Here is a 23463-nt window from a genome sequence, read left to right as displayed (position 1 = left end):
AATTACATGTAAACTGGTTGAGTTCGCAAAGCCACTTCTTGATTCAAGTGGTTAGGTTCGGAACTGATATATAAACTTGAAATTGCATGTAGACTGGTTGTGTTTTGAGTTCACAAAGCCACTTCCCGATTCAAGTGGTTAGGCCTCCGAACCAAAGAGGAGAACCCAAGTGCTGAATTACCACCCAGAAAATGCTAGACACCCGGTCGAAGAGAGGTCCACTGCAACAATCTACTAGCAATAGAGTAGAACCTTACTTTCCGTTTTGCCATAACCATGACACCCTATCTGCAAAATACATATTTTCCATGTAGTTTTTGATGTCTCAATCCTCCTTTCCCCAGGCTATATCAAGAAGAATTTGGTTCAAATGCTGGCCAAAAATCTTAGTAGAAAATGACTCAATGACATGTTGTCGAGCTTCAGAACCCATTCTCTCTGCCATTTGGGGGTCCCTTGTGAACTTTTCCATCGCTAAAGAGAACTCTTGAGGGCTAGGATCACAAAGGAACCCTGTCACACCATTCTTAATCGTCTCCACAGGACCCCCAGTGTTGCATGCAATTACAGGTTTATAGGCTGCCATTGCCTCTAATGGAACGATTCCGAAATGTTCATCCTACAATCATTAAGCATTATTAGGCGACTTTGTTACAAGTAGGAGACTTCTTGTTAGTCGTATAGAATGGATCTGAATATGATATTGGACTTTCACACACCTTTGGTGTATAAAGAACGGAGAGGCATTGCAAAAGCAGCATTTTTCTTTCAGCTGTTGAGCAAGAGGTCATGAACTTAACCTTGTGAGACACCCCTTTCCTGTCTGCAAAGCTTTTCAATTGCTCCAAATATTCGACATTCTCTCTTAGCCATTTATCAAAGCCACCTGAAGAAAATACAAAAGGTGGTCAAATTACTGCAAACATGTACCAAATTCTACATCCGAATGGGCAAAAGCATATCTTGCACGTGCAGCAAAAAGTGTTCCCCCATTGCTCTGAAACATAAGTTGAATTATTTATGAAGAGTGTGATTAAGCACCATCTAGCATTGGTTCCTCGTGTAAATAGGAGGGGGCAAATGCTTTCTCAGATTGCCAAATCCACCAACTATAGACAATTTGCAGAAAGAGTCAAAATTATACTTTGCAGCCGGCAATTACTCCCAAATTAGAAAAGTTAAAAAAGAGGCACAAGCAGCCCTTTTATGCTGCATCAAACAATAATGTCAAAGGAAGAAGAATAATCACCATTCACACAGACAATGCAGGATACATATTGAACCAAGATAATAGTGCATACTGCATACTCCCAATTGCTCATCAAACTGCAATCAGGAGTATGCACTCTTCTAAATCTGTCAAGTGTGTGTATGCACTCTACATGTCTAGTTGGCCATAGTACCATCAAGCTGTCTAGTACTCCAAGTTTACCACATAATTGCACATGTAAAAAACACCACCGTTGACGCTTTTGATTCTTTCCTTGTTTTTTCGTAAGTTCCAAGATTGATGCTTATGAATATCTTTTATCCCAGGAAAAAAGAAACAAAAATAGATGAAAAATGAACTTCCATCTGTACCCTCGAGTCCCTTGAACTTGTGTAATAGATGATTCCAATGCTAACACTGTATGCCAATGCAAGAAATAAGGCACACAACTGATGAAGGAAGATGCATTTTGTACAAGAGACAGACGGGGTAATGATACACAATTAAGAACTGGAAAGGATATATCTAAAACCAAGATGAATCAATGATTGTATGTCTGTACTCAAGCTGGAAGTAGATAGACTTGCCTACGACTGTCAACGTAGCGTCAGCAACATTAAGACCTTGGACATTACCTCCAAGGGTTTGCAACAAGGAAAAAGCACATATTACTAATTCAACATTCTTTTCCCTTTCAAAGCGGTTGACAGAGAGAAAATTAAACCTGCAACAGATTAGCCAAATAAACTCTTAACATCAGTGCGGGAAAGGGCAAGGGATCAAAACTGCCAAGCATATGTTTAAACACAAAAATTTTAAACCATGCCCAAAACTAAAAAGATACCAAGAACAAGGATGTTTAATACTTAAAAGTATGGGGTTTATCAAACTGCTCTACATTAACCGCAAGGTAAAGCACGGCTGGTTTGATTCCTCTCGCATGAAGATGCTTAAATGTACCTGCAAAAGTAGATGCAGTAAATATGTTGTTAACCAAAATCAAATCCGCCATACCTGTAAATCCATAGGTCAATCCATTAAGCTTGTGAAAAGCACATTACATTAATTCAACAAAGGCATAGAAGAGGTATGGAGGATGATTGGATCACTTGTTCTGACATTGTCGTTTGGCATCTTTCGCAAAATTGTTTTTGATTGATACTATCAATTTTTTTTTGCAACAAAAAAGAGAAATGATTGTAGTACTGTATCTTATTCACACTTTGTTGGGCTATTTGGTTTGGAAGTGGCTGCTAGAGGACAAGTTCGACAACATCGTTCATTATTAGCATAAATTGTGCCGTTTGTCATCTTTGGGCCTCATGGTCTCTTCCATTTAGCGAGTCCTCTCTTTCTTCCTTTTTCCCTCAGAAATTTGAGAGCAATGTGTGATTTGTAGTTTGTCTTTGATTAACCTTCTCCTTGGCACTTTATTTAAGTGGACATGTGTCCTCCGTTCTTGTATTTGGCTCATTTTTAGAGTAGAATTTCCTGTGGTGCGATGGAAAAGAAAAGATATGGAAGACAGTTTAATGGACAATCACAAAGCCAGGATCCAGAGAGGTACCAGTCGTTACTTCTTCTATAAAGTCTATGGGTTTCTGATATATCTGCCGAAGAATGGTTGTGTGTTGAGCCAGCAACAAATCCGGAAAGTGGCAATAGAATCCAACCTGGACAGGAAGCAAACAAACGTGAGCTATCCATAAACCGCTAATAGTGAATTTTTTTTCTAAAATAAAGAAAAGAATCACCTTAGTTGATTTCTTTAGTTTCATCAAAGGAATGACTACAGAGACTTGATCAGCGAGCACAACATCGAATGATGGCAACATGAACAACACACAGACAGCGACAAAAATGCACCTGAGATAGGCACATACAGCATGTAGATGGTTGGCCGCGAAAGAATTACTCTTGGTCGCTCATAATAACGATTGTCTGCGAAGAATTACTTTTGGCTGCAAGTTTCTTCACGGCCAAGCGTAATTCTTCGCGGTCAAACGTAATTCTTGGTGGCTAAGTGTAATTCCTTGTGGCCACGTGTAATTCTTAGCGGCCAAGAGTAATTCTTAGTGGCCAAACGTAATTCATTGCGGCCAAAAGTAATTCTTTGCGGTCAGGGGTAATTCTCTGCAGCCAATAGTAATGCCAGTAATGCCGCAAAGAATTACTCTTGGAGCGAAGAATTACTTTTGGCCGCCAAAAATTACATGGGTGCCATATATAAAAAGCCCTATGACCTTCTTGAACTATGAATGTTATTGCTGAATGGAACTTAAAAATTTGTAGAAGCCCCGCAAATGACATTAGTGGTTCCGATGATCTTTGAACCGGTCCGCTTTAAACCAAATTTTCATAAATGAAACTTCACTAATTTCGTTGTTGGTTTTCATCGCCTTTTAGTACTTTGAAAACCCTATTTGTCAGTACACAATTGTTCTTGATCTAATTTAAAATGAGTGGGATACGAGCCTTTTCCCGAACCACTAAGGGTAAAATGATAATTTCTTTTGACGTACAAATGATTTTTTATGAAAACTACTTCAGTTAAAAAGTAGATTTAACAAACTTTTCAATGGTCCAAACCATGCGCAAACAAGATTTCGGGTGTGTCCGTGCCAAGTCTGCAAAATTTCGATTTGTCATAAAATTTTAAGAATGTGCCCGGGGTGCAATAGAGTGTGCCTAGGGAGCGTCAAAATGCGCCTGGGCAAACAGAAGCTGCATAAAATGTCCAACTTTGCATGTGTGTCACGGACACTCCGAAAATCCGATTTGTGCGTGGTTTGAGCCGTTAAAAAGTTTGTCCAATCTACTTTATAACTCAAGTAGTTTGAACCGAAAATGATTTATACATAAAAATATTTGACCATTTTACCTTCAGTGGGTAAAAAATAATTCATTTCAGTAAAACGCCTACAACTCCCTCATTTTAAATAAGATCAAGACCTATTATGTATTGATAAGTAGGGTTTCAAAGTCCTACCAGATATTAGAATGCAAGGAATTACCCTAGGCCGCAGAGAATTACTTCAGGCCGCGAGGAATTACTCTTGGCCGCGAAGAATTACTCTTGGCTGCGAGGAATTACAGTTGGCCACGAGAAATTACTCTTGGCCGCTAAGAAATACACTTGGCCGCAAAGAATTACTCTTGGCCTCAAAGAATTACTTCTTGGCGCGAAGAATTACTCTTGGCCGCTAACAATTACACTTGGCAAATTACCTTAGTGGAACTTAGAATGTGTAGAAGCCCCGAAAATTACTTTGACCTCTTGGAACTATGAATGTTATTGCCGAATGAAACTAGAATGTGTAGAAGCCCTGCAAATTACCATAGTGGCTCCGATGATCTTTGAACTGGTTCACTTTCAACCAAATTTTCATAAATGAAACTTCACTAATTTCGTTGTTGGTTTTCATCGCCTTTTAGTACTTTCAAAATCCTATTTGTCAATATGCAATTGGTCTTGATCCAATTTAAAATGAGGGGGATAAGAGCCTTTTTCAGAATTTTTTTTTTCTGACCCACAAAGTGTAAAATGGTAATTTATTTTGATGTACAAATGATTTTTTTTTATCAAAATTAATTCAATTAGAAAGTAGATTTAATAAGGTTTTCAACTGTCCAAACCACGCGCAGTTCAGATTTCGGGTGTGCCCGTGCCAAGCCCGGAAAAGGTTGCTTGTCGGATAATTTTAAGGATACGCCCAGAGCGCAATGGAAGGCGCCTGGGTAGCATCAAAATGTGCCTGGGCGCACAAAAGCTGCTAAAAAGGTCCAACTTTGCGTGTTTGTCCCGGACACTTCAGAAATCCGATTTGCGCGTGGTTTGAACTTTTAAAAAGCTTGTCCAATCTATTTTCTAACCCAAGTAGTTTGGACTGAAAATAATTTACACATAAAAATTTGACCATTTTACCCTCAGTGGGTCAAAAAATAATTCATTTCGGTAAAACACTCGCAACTCACTCATTTTAAATCATATCAAGAACAATTATATGTTGATAAATAGGGGTTAAAAGTAATACAAGATATTGGAATACAACCATAAAAATGTTTAGCTTTAGTTCATGAAAAGTGGGTAGAAAGGAGACCGTTACAAAAATCTCCCAAGCCTATAAGGTATACACTGCATTAGGAGTTCCATTAGGGGCATGTTAATGGTGTCTGATTGCAAACAAGAAAATGAAGTTGGGACCTCGCCATCGACTAGCTAAATCTTGTGTCCTATTTTAGCATTAGTAGTTTCTTCCTCCTTTCTCCGTTAAGACCTATATATAAGATTTTGTAGTGCCACACTGTGCACAACAAGAAGTTGGCCTTATGTTTGTTAACCCCAGTTCCAAGATTTCTTACTCTGTTTCTCCGGTCCTCTTGGCCGTGAGGAATTACTCTTGAACGAGATAAATTACTCATGGCCGCAAAGAATTACTCATGGCCGCAAGGAATTACGTACTCTTGGCCGCCAATAATTACTCCTGACCGCGAGTAATTCTTTGCGGCCAAGAGAAATTTTTCGCGGCCAAGAGTAATTCCTAGCGGCCAAAAGTAAATTTTCACGGCCAAGAGTAATTCTCTATATCCAAGAGTAATTCCTTGCGGCCAAGATTAATGTTTCGCGGCCATAAGTAATTCTTCACGGTCAAGAGTAATTCTCTACAGTCAGGAGTAATTCTGCAAAGAACTATGAATGTAATTCTCTGTGGCGTATATAAAAAGCCCTGTGACCTCCTAGAACTATGAATTTTATTGTCGAATGGAACTTAGAATGTGAAGAAGCCCCAAATGACCTTAGTGGCTCCGATGATCTTTGAACCGGTCTGCTTTCAGCCAAATTTTCATAAATGAAACTTCACTAATTTCGTTATTGGTTTTCATCCTCTTATAGTAAATTTAAAATCCTATTTGTCAATATACAATTGGTCTTGATACGATTTAAAATGAGGGGATACGAGCTTTTAACCGAAATAATTTATTTTCAACCCACTAAAGGTAAAATGGACATTTCCTTTGATGTACGAATGATTTTGTATCAAAACTAATTCCATTAGAAAATAGATTTAAAAAGCTTTTCAACAGTCCGAACCACACGCAAATCAAATGGTGGTGTTCGTGAAAGAGAAAAAGGGGAAAAGGTGGTGTTCGTGAAAGATTACATGGATGTGTATTTTGCTTGATTGATAACCATATGTTACATGGGTTGTGTATATAAAAAGCCCTGAGCTCCTAGAACTATGCATGTGATTGCCGAATGGAACTTAGAATGTGTAAAGCCCCGCAAATGACCTTAGTGGTTCTGATGAACTTTGAACCGGTCTACTCTCAACCAAATTTTCATAAATGAAACTTCACTAACTTTGTTGTTGGTTTTCATCGTCTTTTAGTACTTTGAAAATCATCTTTTTCAATATACAGTTGGTCTTGATCCGATTTAAAATGAGGTGGATACAAGCCTTTTCCCAAAATATTTTTTTTCAACTCACTAAGGGTAAAATGGTAAATTGTACATGATTTTGGATGTAAACTAGTTCGGTTTGAAAGTAGATTTAACAAGCTTTTCAGTGGTCCAAACCACGGGCAAATCGGATTTCGGGCGTGTCCATGCCAAGCCCGCAAAATTTTGCTTGTCGTAAAATTTTGAAGATGCGCCTGGGGCGCCATGGAGCGCACCTTAGGAGCATAGACATGCGCCTGGGGCGCACAAAAGCAGCTTTAAGGGTCCATCTTTGTGTGTTTGTTCCGAACACTCTGGAAATCCGTTTTGCACGTGGTTTGAACCGTTAAAAAACTTATCCAATCTACTTTCTAACCCAAGTAGTATGGATCCAACATGGTTTATACATAAAAAGATTTGACCATTTTATCCACAGTGGATCAAAAAATATAATTCATTTTAGTTAAACACTCACAACTCCTTCATTTTAAATCAGATCATAACCTATTATTTGTTGATAAATAGGGTTTTTAAAGTACTACAAGATATTAGAATGCAACCAAAAAAATGTTTAGCTTTTTTTCCTGAAAAGTGGGTAGAAAGGAGACCGTTACAAAAATCTTACTCTGTTTGAATTTTTTTTTTCTTCAACTCTAATGAATCCGAGTAAATCACACTCTTGCAGTTATGTGTTACTGGGATGTTGTTCCCCTTTTTGTGCTTTCTTTTATCGTATCAGACGTAAAGAATCGGCATTCATGGTATTGAGAGAGACGATTGGAAATTTTTAGGATGCGCCTGGGCCGCAATGGAGTGCGCCTGGGTGGCATCAAAATGCGCCTGGGGTGCACAGAAGTTGCTTAAAATGTCCAACTTTGTGTGTTTGTTCCAGACACTCCGGAAATCCAATTTTTCGTGTGGTTTGAACCATTAAAAATGTTGTCCAATCTACTTTCAACCCAAGTAGTTTGGACCAAAGAAGATTTATTCAGAAAAATATTTGACCATTTTACCCTTAGTGGATCAAAAAATAATTCATTTTGATAAAACGCTCACAACTCCCTTATTTTAAATCAAGTCAAGACCTATTATATATTTGATAGATAGGGTTTTCAAAGTACTACAAGATATAGGAATGCAACCATAAAAATGTTTAGCATTAGTTCATGAAAATTGGGTAGAAAGGAGACCGTTTCAAATATCTTCCGTTAGGGGGATGTTAATGGTGTGTGATTGAAAACAAGAAAATGAAGTTGTGACCTTGCCATCGACTACCTAAATCTTGTGTCGTATTTTAGCATTAGTAATCTTCGTGGCAAAGTTTGCACGAACTTTAGCTATAGCCGAAAAATTGTTAAACCTATTATTTTCTTCCTCCTTTCTTCGGTAAGACCAATATATAAGATTTTGTAGTACCACAGTGTGCACAACAAGAAGTTGGCCTATGGTTGTTTAGAACCCCAGTTCAGAGATTTCTCACTTTGTTTCTCTAGTCGCCCTGGCCGCAAAGAATTACTCTATTTCTCTAGTCCTCCTGGCCGCTAAGAATTACTCCTGGCCGTAAAAAAATTACTCCTGGCCGCGAAGAATTACATCGGGCCACAAAGAATTACTCTGGGCCGCGAAGAAATACTCTAGGCTATGAGGAATTACCTTTGGCCACAGAGAATTACTCCTGGCCGTGAAAAATTACTCTTAGCCGCGAGGAATTACTCTTGGCCACAAATAATTACTGAAGGCCGCGATGAATTACTCTTGTTCGCAAGGAACTACATTTGGCCATGAATAATTACTCATGGCCGTGAAGAGTTACTCTTGGCCACGAAGAGTTACTCTTGGCCGCAAGTTTTTTCGAGGCCAAGCTTAACTCTTCGCGGCCAAGCGTAATTCTTAGCGGCCAAGTGTAATTCCTTGTGGCCAAGTGAGATTCTTAGCGGCCAAGAGTATTTCTTCTCGGCTATAAGTGTAATTCCTCGCGGCCAAAAGTAATTCTGTGCGGCTAAGAGTAATTCTTCGCGGCCAGGAGTAATTCTCTGCGACCAGGAGTAATGCCGCAAAGAATTACTTCTGGCCGCCAAAAATTACATGGGTGGCTTATATAAAAAGCCCTACAAAATTAGTGAAGTTTCATTTATGAAAATTTGGTGGACAGCGGACCGGTTCAAAGATCATCGAAACCATGTAATTCTAGTTGGCCAGAAGTAAGCCACCCGTGTCTTTTAGTTCTTTGAAAATCCTATTTGTCAATATACAATTGGCCTTGATCTAATTTAAAAGGAGTGGGATACGAGCCTTTTCCCGACCCACTAAGGGTAAAATGTTAATTTCCTTTTATGTACAAATGATTTTTTTTATCAAAACTATTTCAGTTAGAAAGTAGGTTTAACAAACTTTCAACGGTCCAAACCATGTGCGCGGAAATCAGATTTCGAGTGTGTTCGTGCCAAGTCCACAAAATTTCGCTTTTTCATAAAATTTTAAGGACATGCCCTGGGCGCAATAGAGTGCACCTGGGGAGCATCAAAATGTGCCTGGGCAAACAAAAGCTGCATATAAGGTCCAACTTTGCATGTGTGTCACGAACACTCTGACAATCAGATTTGCGCGTGGTTTGAACCGAAAATGATTTGTGCATAAAAATATTTGACCATTTTACCTTCAGTGGGTCAAAAATAATTCATTTCGGTAAAACGCCAACAACTCCCTCATTTTAAATAAGATCATGACCTATTATGTATTGATAACTAGGGTTTTCAAAGTACTACAAGATATTAGAATGCAAGGAATTACCCTTGGCCGCAAAGAATTACTTCTGGCGGCGAGGAAATACTCTTGGCCACAAAGAAATTACTCATGGCCATGAGAAATTACTCTTGGCCGCTAAGAATTACACTTGGCCGCAAAGAATTACTCTTGGCTGCAAATAATTACTTCTTGTCGCGAAGAATTACTCTTGGCCGCGAACAATTACACTTGGCAGCAAAGAATTACTCCTGGCCGCAAGTAATGTAATTCTTTGCGGCCATGTTTAATTCTTAGTGGCCAAGAGTAATTCCTCGTGGCCAAGAATGATTCTTTGCAGCTAAGAATAATTCTTCACGGTCAGGAGTAATTCTTTATGGCCAAGAGTAATGACGCAGAGAATTACTCTTAACCGCGAAGAATTACTTCCGACCGCAAAAAATTAAATGGGTGGCGTATATAAAAAGCCCTATGACCTCCTAGAACTATGAATGTTATTGCCCAAAGAACTGAGAATGTGTAGAAGCCCCGCAAATTACCTTAGTGGCTCCGATGATCTTTGAACTGGTTCGCTTTCAACCAAATTTTCATAAATGAAACTTCACTAATTTCGTTGTTGGTTTTCATCGTCTTTTAGTACTTTGAAAATCCTATTTGTCAATATACGATTGGTCTTGATCCAATTTCAAATGAGGGGATACGAGCCTTTTCCAAATTTTTTTTTTTGTAACCCAATAAGTGCAAAATGGTAATTTCTTTTGATGAACAAATGATTTTTTGTCAAAACTACTTCAATTAGAAAGTATATTTAACAAGGTTTTCAATGGTCCAAACCAGACATAATAAGGATTTCGGGTGTGTCCATGCCAAGCCCGCTAGAGTTTGCTTGTCGGAAAATTTTAAGGATACGCCCGGGGCGCAATGGAAGGTGCTTGGGTGCACAAAAGCTGGTTAAAAGGTCCAACGTTGCGCGTTTGTCCTGGACACTTCAGAAATCAAATTTGCCCGTGGTTTGAACTGTTAAAAAGTATATTGAATCTACTTTCTAACAGAAGTAGTTTGGTTCGAAAATGATTTATACATAAAAAATTGACCATTATATTCTCAGTGGTTCAAAAAATAATTCATTTGCTCGCAACTCCCTCATTTTAAATCAGATCAAGACCAATTACATATTGATAAATAGAGTTTTCAAAGTACTACAAGATATTAGAATGCAACCATAAAAATGTTTAGCTTTAGTTCATGAAAAGTTGGTAGAAAGGAGACCGTTACAAAAATCTTCCAAGCCAATAAGGTATACACCATATTAGGAGTTCCGGTAGCGGCACGTTAATGGTGTGCGATTGCAAACAAGAAAATAAAGTTGCGACCTCGCCATCGACTACATAAATCTTGTGTCACAATTTAGCATAAGTAATCTTCGGGGCAAAGTTTGCACGAACTTTAGTTATACCCAAAAAATCGTTAAGCCTATTAGTTTCTTCCTTTTTTCTCCGGTAAGACCTATAAATAAGATTTAGTAGTGCCAATGTGTGCACATCACAAGTTGGCCAAGTGTGTTTAGAACCCCAATTCCAAGATTTTTTACTCTGTTTCTCTAGTCACTTAACTTATCGGCGTAAAAGAAAAAAGGACAGAGAAAATGGGAATTTGGTGGTGTTCGTGAAAGATTACAAGGATGTGTATTTTGCTTGATTGATGACCATATGTTATTCGGGTTGTGTATATAAAAAGCCCTATGAGCTAGAACTGTGCATGTTATTGCCGAATGGAACTTTGAATGTGTAGAAGACCTGCAAATGAGTTTTAGGCTTAGTAGCTCCGATGATCTTTTGAATCGATCTTCTTTCAACCAACTTTTCATAATTAATAGAACTTCACTACTTTCCTTCATAATTAATAGAACTCCACTACTTTCCTTGTTCATTTTCATTATATTTTAGTATTTTGAAATTCCTATTTGTCAATATACAATTGGTCTTGATACTATTTAAAATGAGGGGGATACGAATGTTTTACCAAAATAATTTGTTTTCAACCCACTAAGGGTGAAATGGTCATTTCATTTGATGTACGAATGATTTTAGATCAAAACTAATTCGGTTAGAAAATGGATTTAAAAAGCTTTTCAACTGTCAAAACCACGCGCAATTCAGATTTCGGGTGTGTGTCAAGCCAGGGAATTTCGCTTGTTGTAAAATTTTGAGGATGCACCTAGGGCGCAATGGAGTGCGCCTGGGGAGCATAAACAAGCGCCTGGGGCGCACTACAGCTACTTAACAGATCAAATTTTGCGGGTTTGTCCCGGACACTCTGAAACTCTGATTCGTGCGTGGTTTGAACCTTTAAAAAGATTGTCCAATCTAGTTTCTAACCCAAGCATGGATCCAATATTATTTATACATCAAAAGATTTGACCATTTTAAAACTCCAGTTCCAAGATTTCTTGCTCTGTTTCTCCAGTCACTTGACTTATCGGCATAAAAGAAAAAAAGGAAAGAGAAAAGGGGAAAAAGTGGTGTCCGTGAAAGATTACCCAGATGTGTATTTTGCTTGATCGATGACCATATGTTCCATGGGTGGCGTACATAAAAAAGACCGTCATCGGCTATGTTTTGTGTAATAATTGTGATGGAGATGTTGTCTCTGAGTTCGGACTGAAAGGGTTCGGACCCGGGGATCCCGACAGCTCATGTGCCGCACTACAATCCCTGTCTCCTCCCTACAAGATTTCCTAATCCGGGTCACTGACCGTCCACTAAATCTGCTTCATGTGCTTGGTTACTGGCTCAATCGTTCGCCGAGTTTCTTATGGACAGTGTTTCCCAGTTGAAGTGAATTTGAAGTTTTGAAGATTGGAATGAATTTGGTGATAATTCAGTCACAATTTGGTCACCATGGTTCTCCTCCTCTTTGACTCACTGGACAAAAGTAAAATGTTCACCAGAGAAGATATATCGTATCCGAGCTGATGAAACAAGCAAATGAACAAGTTGCAAAATATGAGGTGACAGTTTAAGAGACTTTGTCACTGAAGAGATTTTCTCATTAATTTCCAAGTCTAGAGCAGAAAACCAACAGAAGGAAAATGGACACAAAGCTCATGCTTTCATAGCCTCCAAGGTAGAAAATTGGGTAGCCTCAGCCTCTGGGCCTGCTGAGCCCCTAAAGAGCAAAATAGCAAGGTTTCCAATGCACTTACATGTTACTGAGATGTTGTTGTTGGGAAAATTTCGGCATAACATATAATTCCAGAGAACAATTTCATTGATACTTTAACAATTACATAATCGAGGCATAATACAATTACAAAACAGAATGGAACAGTCGAGATACGAAACGATTTTCCAGAAAAAACAAACGGAGTCCTGTGTGATACCACAGTCTCCTTAAGAAAGATTCGCCGCCTACCGTCGGTGTTGTAGGTTCGTGTACGGCGTCTTCCTCCCAGGGTTGGCTCGGCTAAACCGCAAGCCGTCGGAACACCGCCGTCGACCGCCTTGGCGAACTGACTACCGTCTGCCTTTCTCTCTCAAAAAAATGAATTTCAGAATATGCAGGAGGATTGTGGAATTGCTTGTGTTCCTCCAAAAACGTGATGCTTCAATTTATAGGGTGGAGGAGGGCTGAATAACTCCTGCAATGAATTCTGCCCATTGAACTCTCAATTGATTTCTGCCATCAAGAGGGAGGAGTAATGCTGCCATCAAGGTAGAGGGGTTATGGGAGTTACGGCTACACACATCAATACATCTATTGATTGTGGTGCGTCCGGATACAACGAACCCGGGACCGGTTGCCTCGGAAGACCCTCCAAAATCCCTGTTTCATTCACCCGAATTCCGTAAATTTCCAACAGTTGTTGCACTTTTTGTGCTTTCTTTTATCGTATCGGACGTAAAGAATCGGCATTCATGGTATTGAGAGAGACGATTGAAGAGAGAGACGATTGAAGAGAGAGGCGTGAGTTTTTGATGTCGAGTGAAAATAGTAAAGAATGGAATAGCTATTGAAGCAGCCGCTCGTTCCAATTGACAACCTATTGTAGTTTTTTTTTAAACATTAATGTTAGAGACAAAGAAAACTTATCTGGAAAGTCTCCTGAAGAGAGTAACTAGTGGCTGAGATTCACTTTGATGTGTGAGATCCAATCATCAAAGTGAATCTCAACGACTAATGACTTTTTTCGGGATACTTTCTAGATAAGTTTTCTTTGTACCTAGCATGCCAAGGGACAAGTGAGGCCGGTGGAATACCGGGGAATCGTGCTTTTATGGTTTTGCTTGCTGTAGGTATTGTAGAAATTGGAGAGGGGCAAAGCGAGGTTGGTACTCGGTAAGAGCCATGATATGCTCTTACTTTTGCTGACAAAACAGACTCCAAAGAAAAGGAAAAACTCACAATGTTACGGACACTACTTTCGGCCACTCTCTGTGGTGCCACCGACGCTGTGCAGTTTAGTCGGTGGGAGAATGTCCCCAAACTTGCTAAATGATTGATGTTCTTAATTATTTACCATTATTCGTGTCTTCCTTTTTTTAGAAATAATTAATCCATATCACAAAAAGATGTTTTTTCCATAGTTCTAGACTGATTTACATGCAACTCGACTAATTTTCAAAGGACCATTCTCCCTGTACACTAGCCCGTGCCCATATCCACATTAGATGTTTTAGAGTATCCGAGACTTGGTAATTTCTTTTGATGTACGAAAGCTTTTGGATCAAAACCACTTCGGTTCTAGAGTAGATTTTGAATCGGTCGGCTTTCAACCAAATTTTCATAAATAAAACTTCACTAATTTCGTTGTTTGTTTTCATCATATTTTAGTCCTTTGGAAATCCTATTTGTCAATATAAAATTGGTGTTGGTGTGATTTAAAATAAGGGAGATATAAGCCTTTTACCAACATAAATTTTTTTGACCCACTAAGGGTAAAATGGTCATTTCATTTGATGTACGAATATCGAAACTACTTCGGTTCGAAAGTACATTGGACAAGCTTTTCAACAGTCCAAACCACACGCAAATCGAATTTTGGGTGTGTCCGTGCCAAGTCCGCAAAATTACGCTTGTCATAAAATTTTAAGAATGCGCCCGGGGCGCAATAGAATGCGCCTAGGGAGCATAAAATTGCGCCTGGGCACACAAAAGCTGCATAAATGGTCCAACTTTGCATGTGTGTACAACACTCCGAAAATCCGATTTGTGCGTGGTTTGGACCGTTAAAAAGTTTATCCAATCAACTTTCTAACCCAAGTAGTTTGGACCGAAGATGATTTATACATAAATATATTTGACCATTTTACCCTCAGTGGGTCAAAAAATAATTCATTTCGGTAAAACGCTCGCAACTCACTCATTTTAAATCAGATTAAGAACAATTATTTGTTGATAAATAGAGGTTACAAAGTACTACAAGATATTAGAATACAACCATAAAAATGTTTAGCTTTAGTTCATGAAATGTGGATAGAAAGGAGACCCTTACAAAAATCTCCCTAGCCTGTAAGGTATACACTATATTTGGAGTTCTGTTAGGGGCATGTTAATGGTGTGCGATTGCAAACAAGAAAATGAAGTAGTGACCTCACCATCGACTACCTAAATCCTGTGTCGTATTTTAGCATTCGTAGTTTCTTCCTCTATCCGTTAAGACCTATATATTTAAGATTTTGTAGTGCCACATTGTGCACAAGAAGATGTTGGCCTTATGTTTGTTAACCCCAGTTCCAAGATTTCTCACTTTGTTTCTTCAGTCCTCTTGGCCGCCAAAAATTAGTCATGGCCGCAAGTAATTCTTTTTGGCTAAGAGTAATTTTTTGCGGCCATAAGTAATTCTTCGTTGCCATGAGTAATTCTCTGTTTTCAAGAGTAATTTCTTGCGGCCAAGACTAATTTTTCACGGTCAAGTGTAATTCTCTACGGTCAGGAGCAATTCTGCAAATAACTATGAATGTAATTCTCTGTGGCATATATAAAAAGCCCTGTGACCTCCTAGAACTATGAATGTTATTGCGGAATGGAACTTAGAATGTGTAGAAGCCCCGTAAATGACCTTAGTGGCTCCGATGATCTTTGAACCGGTCTGCTTCAACCAAATTTTCATAAATACAACTTCACTAATTTCGTTGTTCGTTTTCATCATATTTTAGTATTTTGAAAATACTATTTGTCAGTATGCAATTGGTCTTGGTCTGATCTAAAATGAGGGAGATACGAGCCTTTTACCAAAATAAAATTTTTTAACCCACTAACGATAAAATGGTCATTTCATTTGATGTATGAATATCGAAACTACTTCGGTTAGAAAGTGGATTGGACAAGCTTTTCAACGGTCAAAACCACATGCAAATCGGATTTCGGGTGTGTGCGTGCCAATTCTGTAAAGTTACGCTAGTCAAAAAAATTTTAAGGAGGCGCCCAGGACGCAATAGGGTGCGCCTAGGGTGCATCAAAATGCGCATACTTATCAGGATATGATCTAAGGAATATAAGATTTTGTAGTGCCACACAAGAAGTTGGCCTTGTGTTTGTTTAGAACCCCTGTTCCAAGATTTCTCACTCTGTTTCTCCAGTCTCCTGGCAGCGAAGAATTACTCAGGGCCGCGAAGAATTACACTTGGCCATAGAGAATTACTCCTCGGTGCAAAGAATTACACCTGGCAGCAAAGAATTATTATTCGCCACGAAGAAAAACTCATGGTCGCGATGAAAATACTCTTGGCCGCAGAGAATTACTCTTGGCCATGAAGAATTACTCCTAGGCGCAAGGAATTACTCTTGGCCGCGTAATTCCTCACGGCCAAGAGTAATTCTTAGCGGCGAATAGTAATTTTCTGCGGCCATGAGTAATTTCTTGCGGCAAAAAATCGTTCTTTGCGTCCATAATTTTTTGCGGTCATGAGTAATTCTTCGCAACCAAGAGTAATTCCTCGCGGCCAAAAGTAATTCTTTGTGGCTGGCCAAGAGTAATTCTCTACGGCCAAGAGTAATGCTACGAAGAATTACTCCTGGCCGCAAAAAATTACATGGGTGGCATAGATAAAAAGTCCTATGACCTCCTAGAACTATGAATGTTATTGCTGAATGGAACTTAGAATGTGTAGAAGCTCTGCAAATTACTTTAGTGACTCCGATGATCTTTGAACCAGTCCGCTTTCAACCAAATTTTCATCAATGAAGCATGAATAATTTCGTTGTTGGTTTTCATCGTCTTTTAGTACTTTAAAAATTCTATTTGTCAATATACAATTGGTCTTGATCCAATTTAATTTGAGGGGGATATGGGCCTTTTCTCGAAATAAATTTTTTTACCGACCTACTAAGGGAAAAATGGTAATTTCATTTGATGTACAAGTGATTTTGGATCAAAATTACTTTGCTTAGAAAGTAGATTAACAAGCTTTTTAACGGTCCAAATCACGTGCAAATCATATTACAGGTGTGTCCGTGCCAAGCCCGCAAAATTTAGCTTGTCATAAAATTTTATGAATGCGCCCGGGGCGCAATGGAGTGCGCCTGGGGAGCATCAAAATGCGCCTGGGGTGCACAAAAGTTGCTTAAAAGGTCCAACTTTGCGTGTTTGTTCCTGACACTCCGAAAATCCGATTTGCGCGTGGTTTGAACCATTAAAAATCTTGTCCAATCTTCTTTCAACCCAAGTAGTTTGGAACTAAGAAGATTTATTCAGAAAAATATTTTACCAATTTAACCTCAGTAGATCAAAAAATAATTTCTTTTCGGTAAAACGCTCGCAACTCCCTTATTTCAAATCAAGTCAAGACCTGTTATATATTGATAAATAGGGTTTTCAAAGTACTACAAGATATTAGAATGCAACCATAAAAATGTTTAGCATTAGTTCATGAAAAGAGGGTAGAAAGGAGACCGTTTCAAAAATCTTCCGTTAGGGGGATGTTAATGGTGTGCGATTGAAAACAAGAAAATGAAGTTGTGACATCGCCATCGACTACCTAAATCTTGTGTCGTATTTTAGCATTAGCAATCTTCATGGTAAAGTTTGCACAACTTTAGTTATAGCCGAAAAATCGTTAAACCTATTATTTTCTTCCTCCTTTCTCCGGAAAGACCTATATATAAGATTTTGTAGTACCACAGTGTGCACAACAAGAAGTTGGCCTTATGGTTGTTTAGAACCCAAGTTCCAAGATTTCCCACTTTGTTTCTCCAGTCCTCTTGGCCGCTAAGAATTACTCTGTTTCTCTAGTCCTCCTGGCCGCTAAGAATTACTTTTGGCCGGAAAATTTACTTCTGGCCACGAAGAATTACATCTGGCCACAAAGAATTACTCTGGGCCACGAAGAAATATTCTAGACAGCGAGGAATTACTCTTGGCAGCAGAGAATTACTCCTGGCCGTGAAAATTACTCTTAGCCGCGAGGAATTACTCTTGGCCTCAAAGAATTACTAATGGCTGCGATGAATTACTCTTCTTCGCGAGGAATTACACTTGGCCGCAAAGAATTACTCTTGGCCGCTAAGAATTACACTTGGTCGCGAGAAATTACACTTGGCCATGAAGAATTACTCTTGGCCGCGAAGAATTACTCTTGGCCACTAATAATTCTGATTGGCCGCGAAGAATTACTTCTGGCCGCAAGTTTCTTCACGGCCAAGCGTAATTCTTCGCCGTCAAGAGTAATTTCTAGCGGCCAAGTGTAATTCCTTGTGGCCAAGTGTAATTCTTAGCGGTCAAGGGTAATTCTTCGTGCCCAAGCGTAAATCCTCCCGGCAAAAAGTAATTTTTTGCAGCTAAGGGTAACTCTTCGTGGCCAGGAGTAATTCTCTGTGGCCAAGAGTAATGCCGCAAAGAATCTCCTGGAGCGAAGAATTACTTCTTGCCCCAAAAAATTACATGGGTGCCATATATAAAAGGCCCTATGACCTCTTAGAACTATGAATGTTATTGCCGAATGGAACTTAGAATGTGTAGAAGCCCCGCAAATGACTTTAGTGGTTCCGATGATCTTTGAACCGGTCCGCTTTCAACCAAATTTTCATAAATGTAATTCACTGATTTCTTTGCTGGTTTTCATCCTCAAAATTTCGCATTGTCATAAAATTTTAAGGATGCGCCTGGGCAAACAGAAGCTGCATCAAAGGTCCTACTATGCATGTTTCTCACGGACACTCCTAAAATTCGAATGCGCGTGGTTTGAACCGAAAATGATTTCTACATAAAAATATTTGACCATTTTACCTTCTGTGGGTCAAGAAATAATTCATTTCGGTAAAACGCCCGCTACTCCCTCGTTTTAAATAAGATCAATACCTATTATTTATTGTTAATAGGGTTTTCAATGTACTACACGATATTAGAATGCAAGGAATTACCCTTGGCTGCGAGGAAATACTTCTGGCCGCGAGAAATTACCCATGGCCGCGAAGAATTACTCTTGGCTGCGAGAAATTACTCTTGGCCGCGAACAATTACTCTTGGCTGCTAAGAATTACACTTGGCCGCAAAGAATTACTCCTAGCAGTATAGAATTACTTATGGTCGCGAAGAATTACTCTTGGCCACAATCAATTACACTTGGTAGCGAAGAATTACTCCTGGCTGCAAGTAATGTAATTCTTCATGGCCAAGTGTGTTTGTTAGCGGCCAAGAGTAATTCTACGCGGGCAAGAATAATTCCTCACGGCTAAGAGTAATTATTCGCGGCCAGGAGTAATTCTCTGCGGCCAAGAGTAATGCCGCAAAAAATTACTCCAAACCGCGAAGAATTACTTCTGGCCACAAAAAATTATATGGTTGGCGTCATATAAAGCCCTATGACCTCCTAGAACTATGAATGTTATTGCCGAATGGAACTTAGAATGTGTAGAAGCCCCGCAAATTACCTTAGTGGCTCCGATGATCTTTGAACAGGTTCGCTTTCAACCAAATTTTCATAAATGAAACTTCACTAATTTCGTTGTTGGTTTTCATCATCTTTTAGTACTTTAAAAATCCTGTTTGTCAATATACAAATGGTCTTGATCCAATTTAAAATGAGGGGGGTATGAGCCTTTTCCAGAATTTTTTTTTCTCTGACCCACTAAGTGTGAAATGGTATTTTCTTTGGATGTAAAAATGATTTTTTTATTCAAAACTACTTCAATTAGAAAGTAGATTTAACAAGGTTTTCAATGGTCGAAACCACACGCAATTCAAATTTCGAGTGTGTCCGTGCCAAACCCGCAAAAGTTTGCTTGTCGGAAAATTTTAAAGATACACCCGGGGCGCAATGGAAAGCCCTTGGTAGCATCAAAATGCGCCTGGGCGCACAAAAGCTGGTTAAAAGGTCCAACTTTGCGCGTTTGTCCTGGACACTTCAGAAATTCAATTTGCGCATGGTTTGGACTGTTAAAAAGCTTGTCCAATCTATTTTCTAACCCAAGTAGTTTGGACCGAAAATGATTTATACATTAAAAAAATTGACCATTTTACCTTCAATGGGTCAAAAAATAATTCATTTCAATAAAACACTCGCAACTCCCTCATTGTAAATTAGATCAAGACCTACTACATATTTATAAATAGGGTTTTCAAAGTACTACAATATATTAGAATGCAACCATAAAAATGTTTAGCTTTAGTTCATGAAAAGTGGGTGGAAAGGAGACCGTTACAAAAATCAAAATCTTCCGAGCCAATAAGGTATACACTATATTAGGAGTTCCGGTAGCGGCATGTTAATGGTGTCCGATTGCAAACAAGAAAATGAAGTTGTGACCTCGCCATCGACTACCTAAATCTTGTGTCGTATTTTAACATTAGTAATCTTCGTGGCAAAGTTTGCACGAACTTTAGTTATCCCCGAAAAATCGTTAAGCCTATTAGTTTCTTCCTTTCTTCTCCGGTAAGACCTATAAATAAGATTTAGTAGTGCCAATGTGTGCACTGCACAAGTTGGCCAAGTGTGTTTAGAACCCCAGTTCCAAGATTTCTTACTCTGTTTCTCCAGTCACTTAAGTCACTTAACTTATCGGCACACAAGAAAAAAGCACATGGAAAAGGGGAAAAAGTGGTTTCGTGAAAGATTACATGGATGTGTATTTTGCTTGATTGATGACCATATGTTACACAGGTTGTGTATATAAAAAGCCCTATGAGCTAGAACTTTGCATGTGATTGCCGAAAGGAACTTAGAATGTGTTGAAGACCCGCAAATGAGTTTTAGTCTTAGTGGCTCCGATGATCTTTTGAATCGATCTGCTTTCAACCAACTCGCTACTTTCATTGTATTTTAGTATTTTGAAAATCCTATTTGGCAATATAAAATTGGTCTTGATACAATTTAAAATGGGGAGATACGAGCGTTTTACCAAAATAATTTATTTTCGACCAACTAAGGGTTAAATGGTCATTTCTTTTGATGTACGATTGATTTTGGATGAAAACTAATTCAGTTAGAAAATAGATTTAACATGGTTTTCAACGGTCCAAACCACGCACAAATCAGATTTTGGGTGTGTACGTGTCAAGCCATCGAATTTCCCTTGTTGTAAAATTTTAAGGATGCGCCCGGGGCGCAATGGACTGCGCCTAGAGAGCATCAACATGCGCCTGGGGCGCAGTACAGCTGCTTAACAGGTCAAACTTTGCGGGTTTGTCCCGGACACTCTGGAACTCCGATTCGCGCGAGGTTTGTACCTTTAAAAAGAATGTCCAATCTACTTTCTAACCCTAGCATGGATCCAATATTATTTTTGCATCAAAAGATTTGACCATTTTAAAATTCCAGTTCTAAGATTTCTTGCTCTGTTTCTCCAGTCACATGACTTATTGGCATAAAAGAAAAAAGGAAAGAGAAAAGGGGAAAAAGTGGTGTTCGTGAAAGATTACCCAGATGTGTATTTTGCTTGATCGATGACCATATGTTCCATGGGTGGCGTACATAAAAAAGACCGTCATCGGCTATGTTTTGTCTAATAATTGTGATGGGGATGTTGTCTGTGAGTTCATGACTGAATGGGTTCGGACCCGGGGATCCCGACAGCTCATGTGCTGCACTACAATCCCTGTCTCCTCCCTACAAGATTTCCCAATCCGAGTAACTGACCATCCACTGAATCTGCCTCATGTGCTTGGTTACTGGCTCGATCATTCACCGAGTTTCTTATGGACAGCATTTCCCAGTTGAAGTGAATTTGAAGTTTTGAAGATTGGAATGAATTTGGTGATAATTCAGTCACAACTTGGTCACCATGGTTCTCCTCCTCTCCGACTCACAGGACAAAAGTTAAATGTTCACCAGAGAAGATAAATCGTATCCGAGCTAATGAAACAAGCAAATGAACAAGTGTGCAAAATATGAGGTGACAGTTAAGAGACTTTGTCACTGAAGCGATTTTCTCATTAATTTCCAAGTCTAAAGCAGAAAACCAACAGAAGGAAAATGGACACAAAGTTCATGCTTTCATAGCCTCCAAGGTAGAAAATTGGGTAGCCTCAGCCTCTGGGCCTGCTGAGCCCCTAAAGAGCAAAATAGCAAGGTTTCCAATGCAGAAGTGGATGAAACATCCGTAACAGTGAGTCACGAACGAGCTGAAATCTGTCCCTACGATACACTGCCACCCCGGCCTGTATATCCCATCTAATTCCTGCACCAAACACCAAAAACCAGATCAATGCAGAGGAAGCTAGCAGGTCATGATCAGTATATGTTACAGAACATATTACAGATATAATCTTGATTTTTTGCAATGAAGAGTGTTCCGATAAACCGGACTAATCTCTCCAGCCGCTCCCAGGCCACACATATAATCAGTCACGGGAATTTATGTGAGTAACCTCTATCATGCCGATGAACCCAACTTACCGTGACTCTAAATTAGAAAGACTCTAATGAAAATCACATCATTTTTGTATCAAATTCGGTAATAAAAATGTCGTTCTATATGAAGTATGAAGCATCGTTTCTTTGGGTACTCAATCGAACCCCAAATTCTGGAATAACTATCGAAGCAGCCGCTCTATCCAAATGATAACCTATTGTAGTTTTTTTTTTTAAACATTAATGCTAGGGTCAAAGAAAACTTATCTGGAAAGTACCCCGAAATCAGCAACCAGTGGTTGGCTTCTTTCGGTATACTTTTCGGGTAAGTTAGCATGGGTGGCGTATACAAAAAGCCCTATGACCTCCTAGAACTATGAATATTATTGCCAAATGAAACTTAGAATGTGTAGAAGCCCCGCAAATGACTTTAGTGGCTCCGATGATCTTTGAACCAGTTTGCTTTCAACCAAATTTTCATAAATTAAACTTCACTGATTTTGTAGTTAGTTTTCATCGCCTTTTAGTACTTCGAAAATTCTATTTGTCCATATACAATTAGTCTTGATCCAATTTAATATGAGAGGGACACGAGCCTTTTCTCAAAATAATTTTTTTCCCCGACCCACTAAGGGTAAAATGGTAATTTAATTTGATGTACAAGTGATTTTTTTATAAAAAACTGCATCAGTTAGAAAGTAGATTGGACAAACTTTTAAATGGGCCCAACCACACACAAATCAGATTTCAAGTGTGTCCTTGCCAAGCCTGCAAATGTTTGCTTGTCGTAAAATTCAATGGAGTGCGCCCGGGAAGCATCCAAATGCGCCTGGGCGTACAAAGGTTAAAAGGTCCTAATTTGCGCATTTGTCCCGGACACTCCGAAAATCCGATTTGCGTGTGGTTTGTACCGTTAAAAAGCTTGTCCAATCTACCTTCTAACCTAAGTAATTTGGACCAAAAATGATTTATGCATTAAAAAAAATTGACCATTTTACCTTCAATGGGTCAAAAAATAATTCCTTTTGGGAAAAACGCTCGCAACTCCCTCATTTTAAATCAGGTGAAGACCTATTATATATTGATAAATAGAGCATTCAAAGTACTTCAAGATATTATAAGGCCAAAATATAAATGTTTAACTTTAGTTCATGAAATGTGGGAGGAAAACAGACTGTTACAAAAATCTTCCGAGCCAATAAGGTATACACCGTATTGGGAGTTCTGTTAGGGGCATGTTAATGGTGTGCAATTGCAAACAAGAAAATGAAGTGGTGACCTCG

The 23463-nt window shown here is 39.0% G+C and overlaps 1 protein-coding gene across 1 annotated transcript; it reads right to left on the bottom strand.

The window, feature by feature from the left end:
• Positions 1–182: 182 nt before the first annotated feature.
• On the bottom strand, positions 183–5632 carry LOC131317606 (uncharacterized). Its single transcript, XM_058347139.1, has 7 exons — positions 5573–5632; positions 2965–3126; positions 2778–2883; positions 2077–2224; positions 1798–1934; positions 720–886; positions 183–619 (listed from the first exon to the last, which is right to left on the bottom strand). Exons 1-7 carry the CDS (start codon positions 5630–5632, stop codon positions 326–328), a joined length of 1074 nt encoding a protein of 357 aa, XP_058203122.1. The 3' UTR covers positions 183–325.
• Positions 5633–23463: the final 17831 nt, after the last annotated feature.

Source organism: Rhododendron vialii, chromosome 2a (assembly GCF_030253575.1).
Source record: "Rhododendron vialii isolate Sample 1 chromosome 2a, ASM3025357v1".
NCBI lineage: Eukaryota > Viridiplantae > Streptophyta > Magnoliopsida > Ericales > Ericaceae > Rhododendron > Rhododendron vialii.
This window is presented reverse-complemented; position numbering and strand designations above follow the sequence as displayed.

Excerpts from the sequence above, each read along its gene's own strand:
- LOC131317606 (XM_058347139.1), bottom strand. The coding sequence starts at position 5,632 with ATGAGTAATTTATCTCGTTCAAGAGTAATTCCTCACGGCCAAGAGGAC. Across the intron at positions 2,884-2,964 it reads AACTAAAGAAATCAACTAAG|GTTGGATTCTATTGCCACTT; the intron begins GTGATTCTTTTC and ends CTTCCTGTCCAG. Across the intron at positions 2,225-2,777 it reads TATAGAAGAAGTAACGACTG|GTATGGCGGATTTGATTTTG; the intron begins GTACCTCTCTGG and ends ATGGATTTACAG.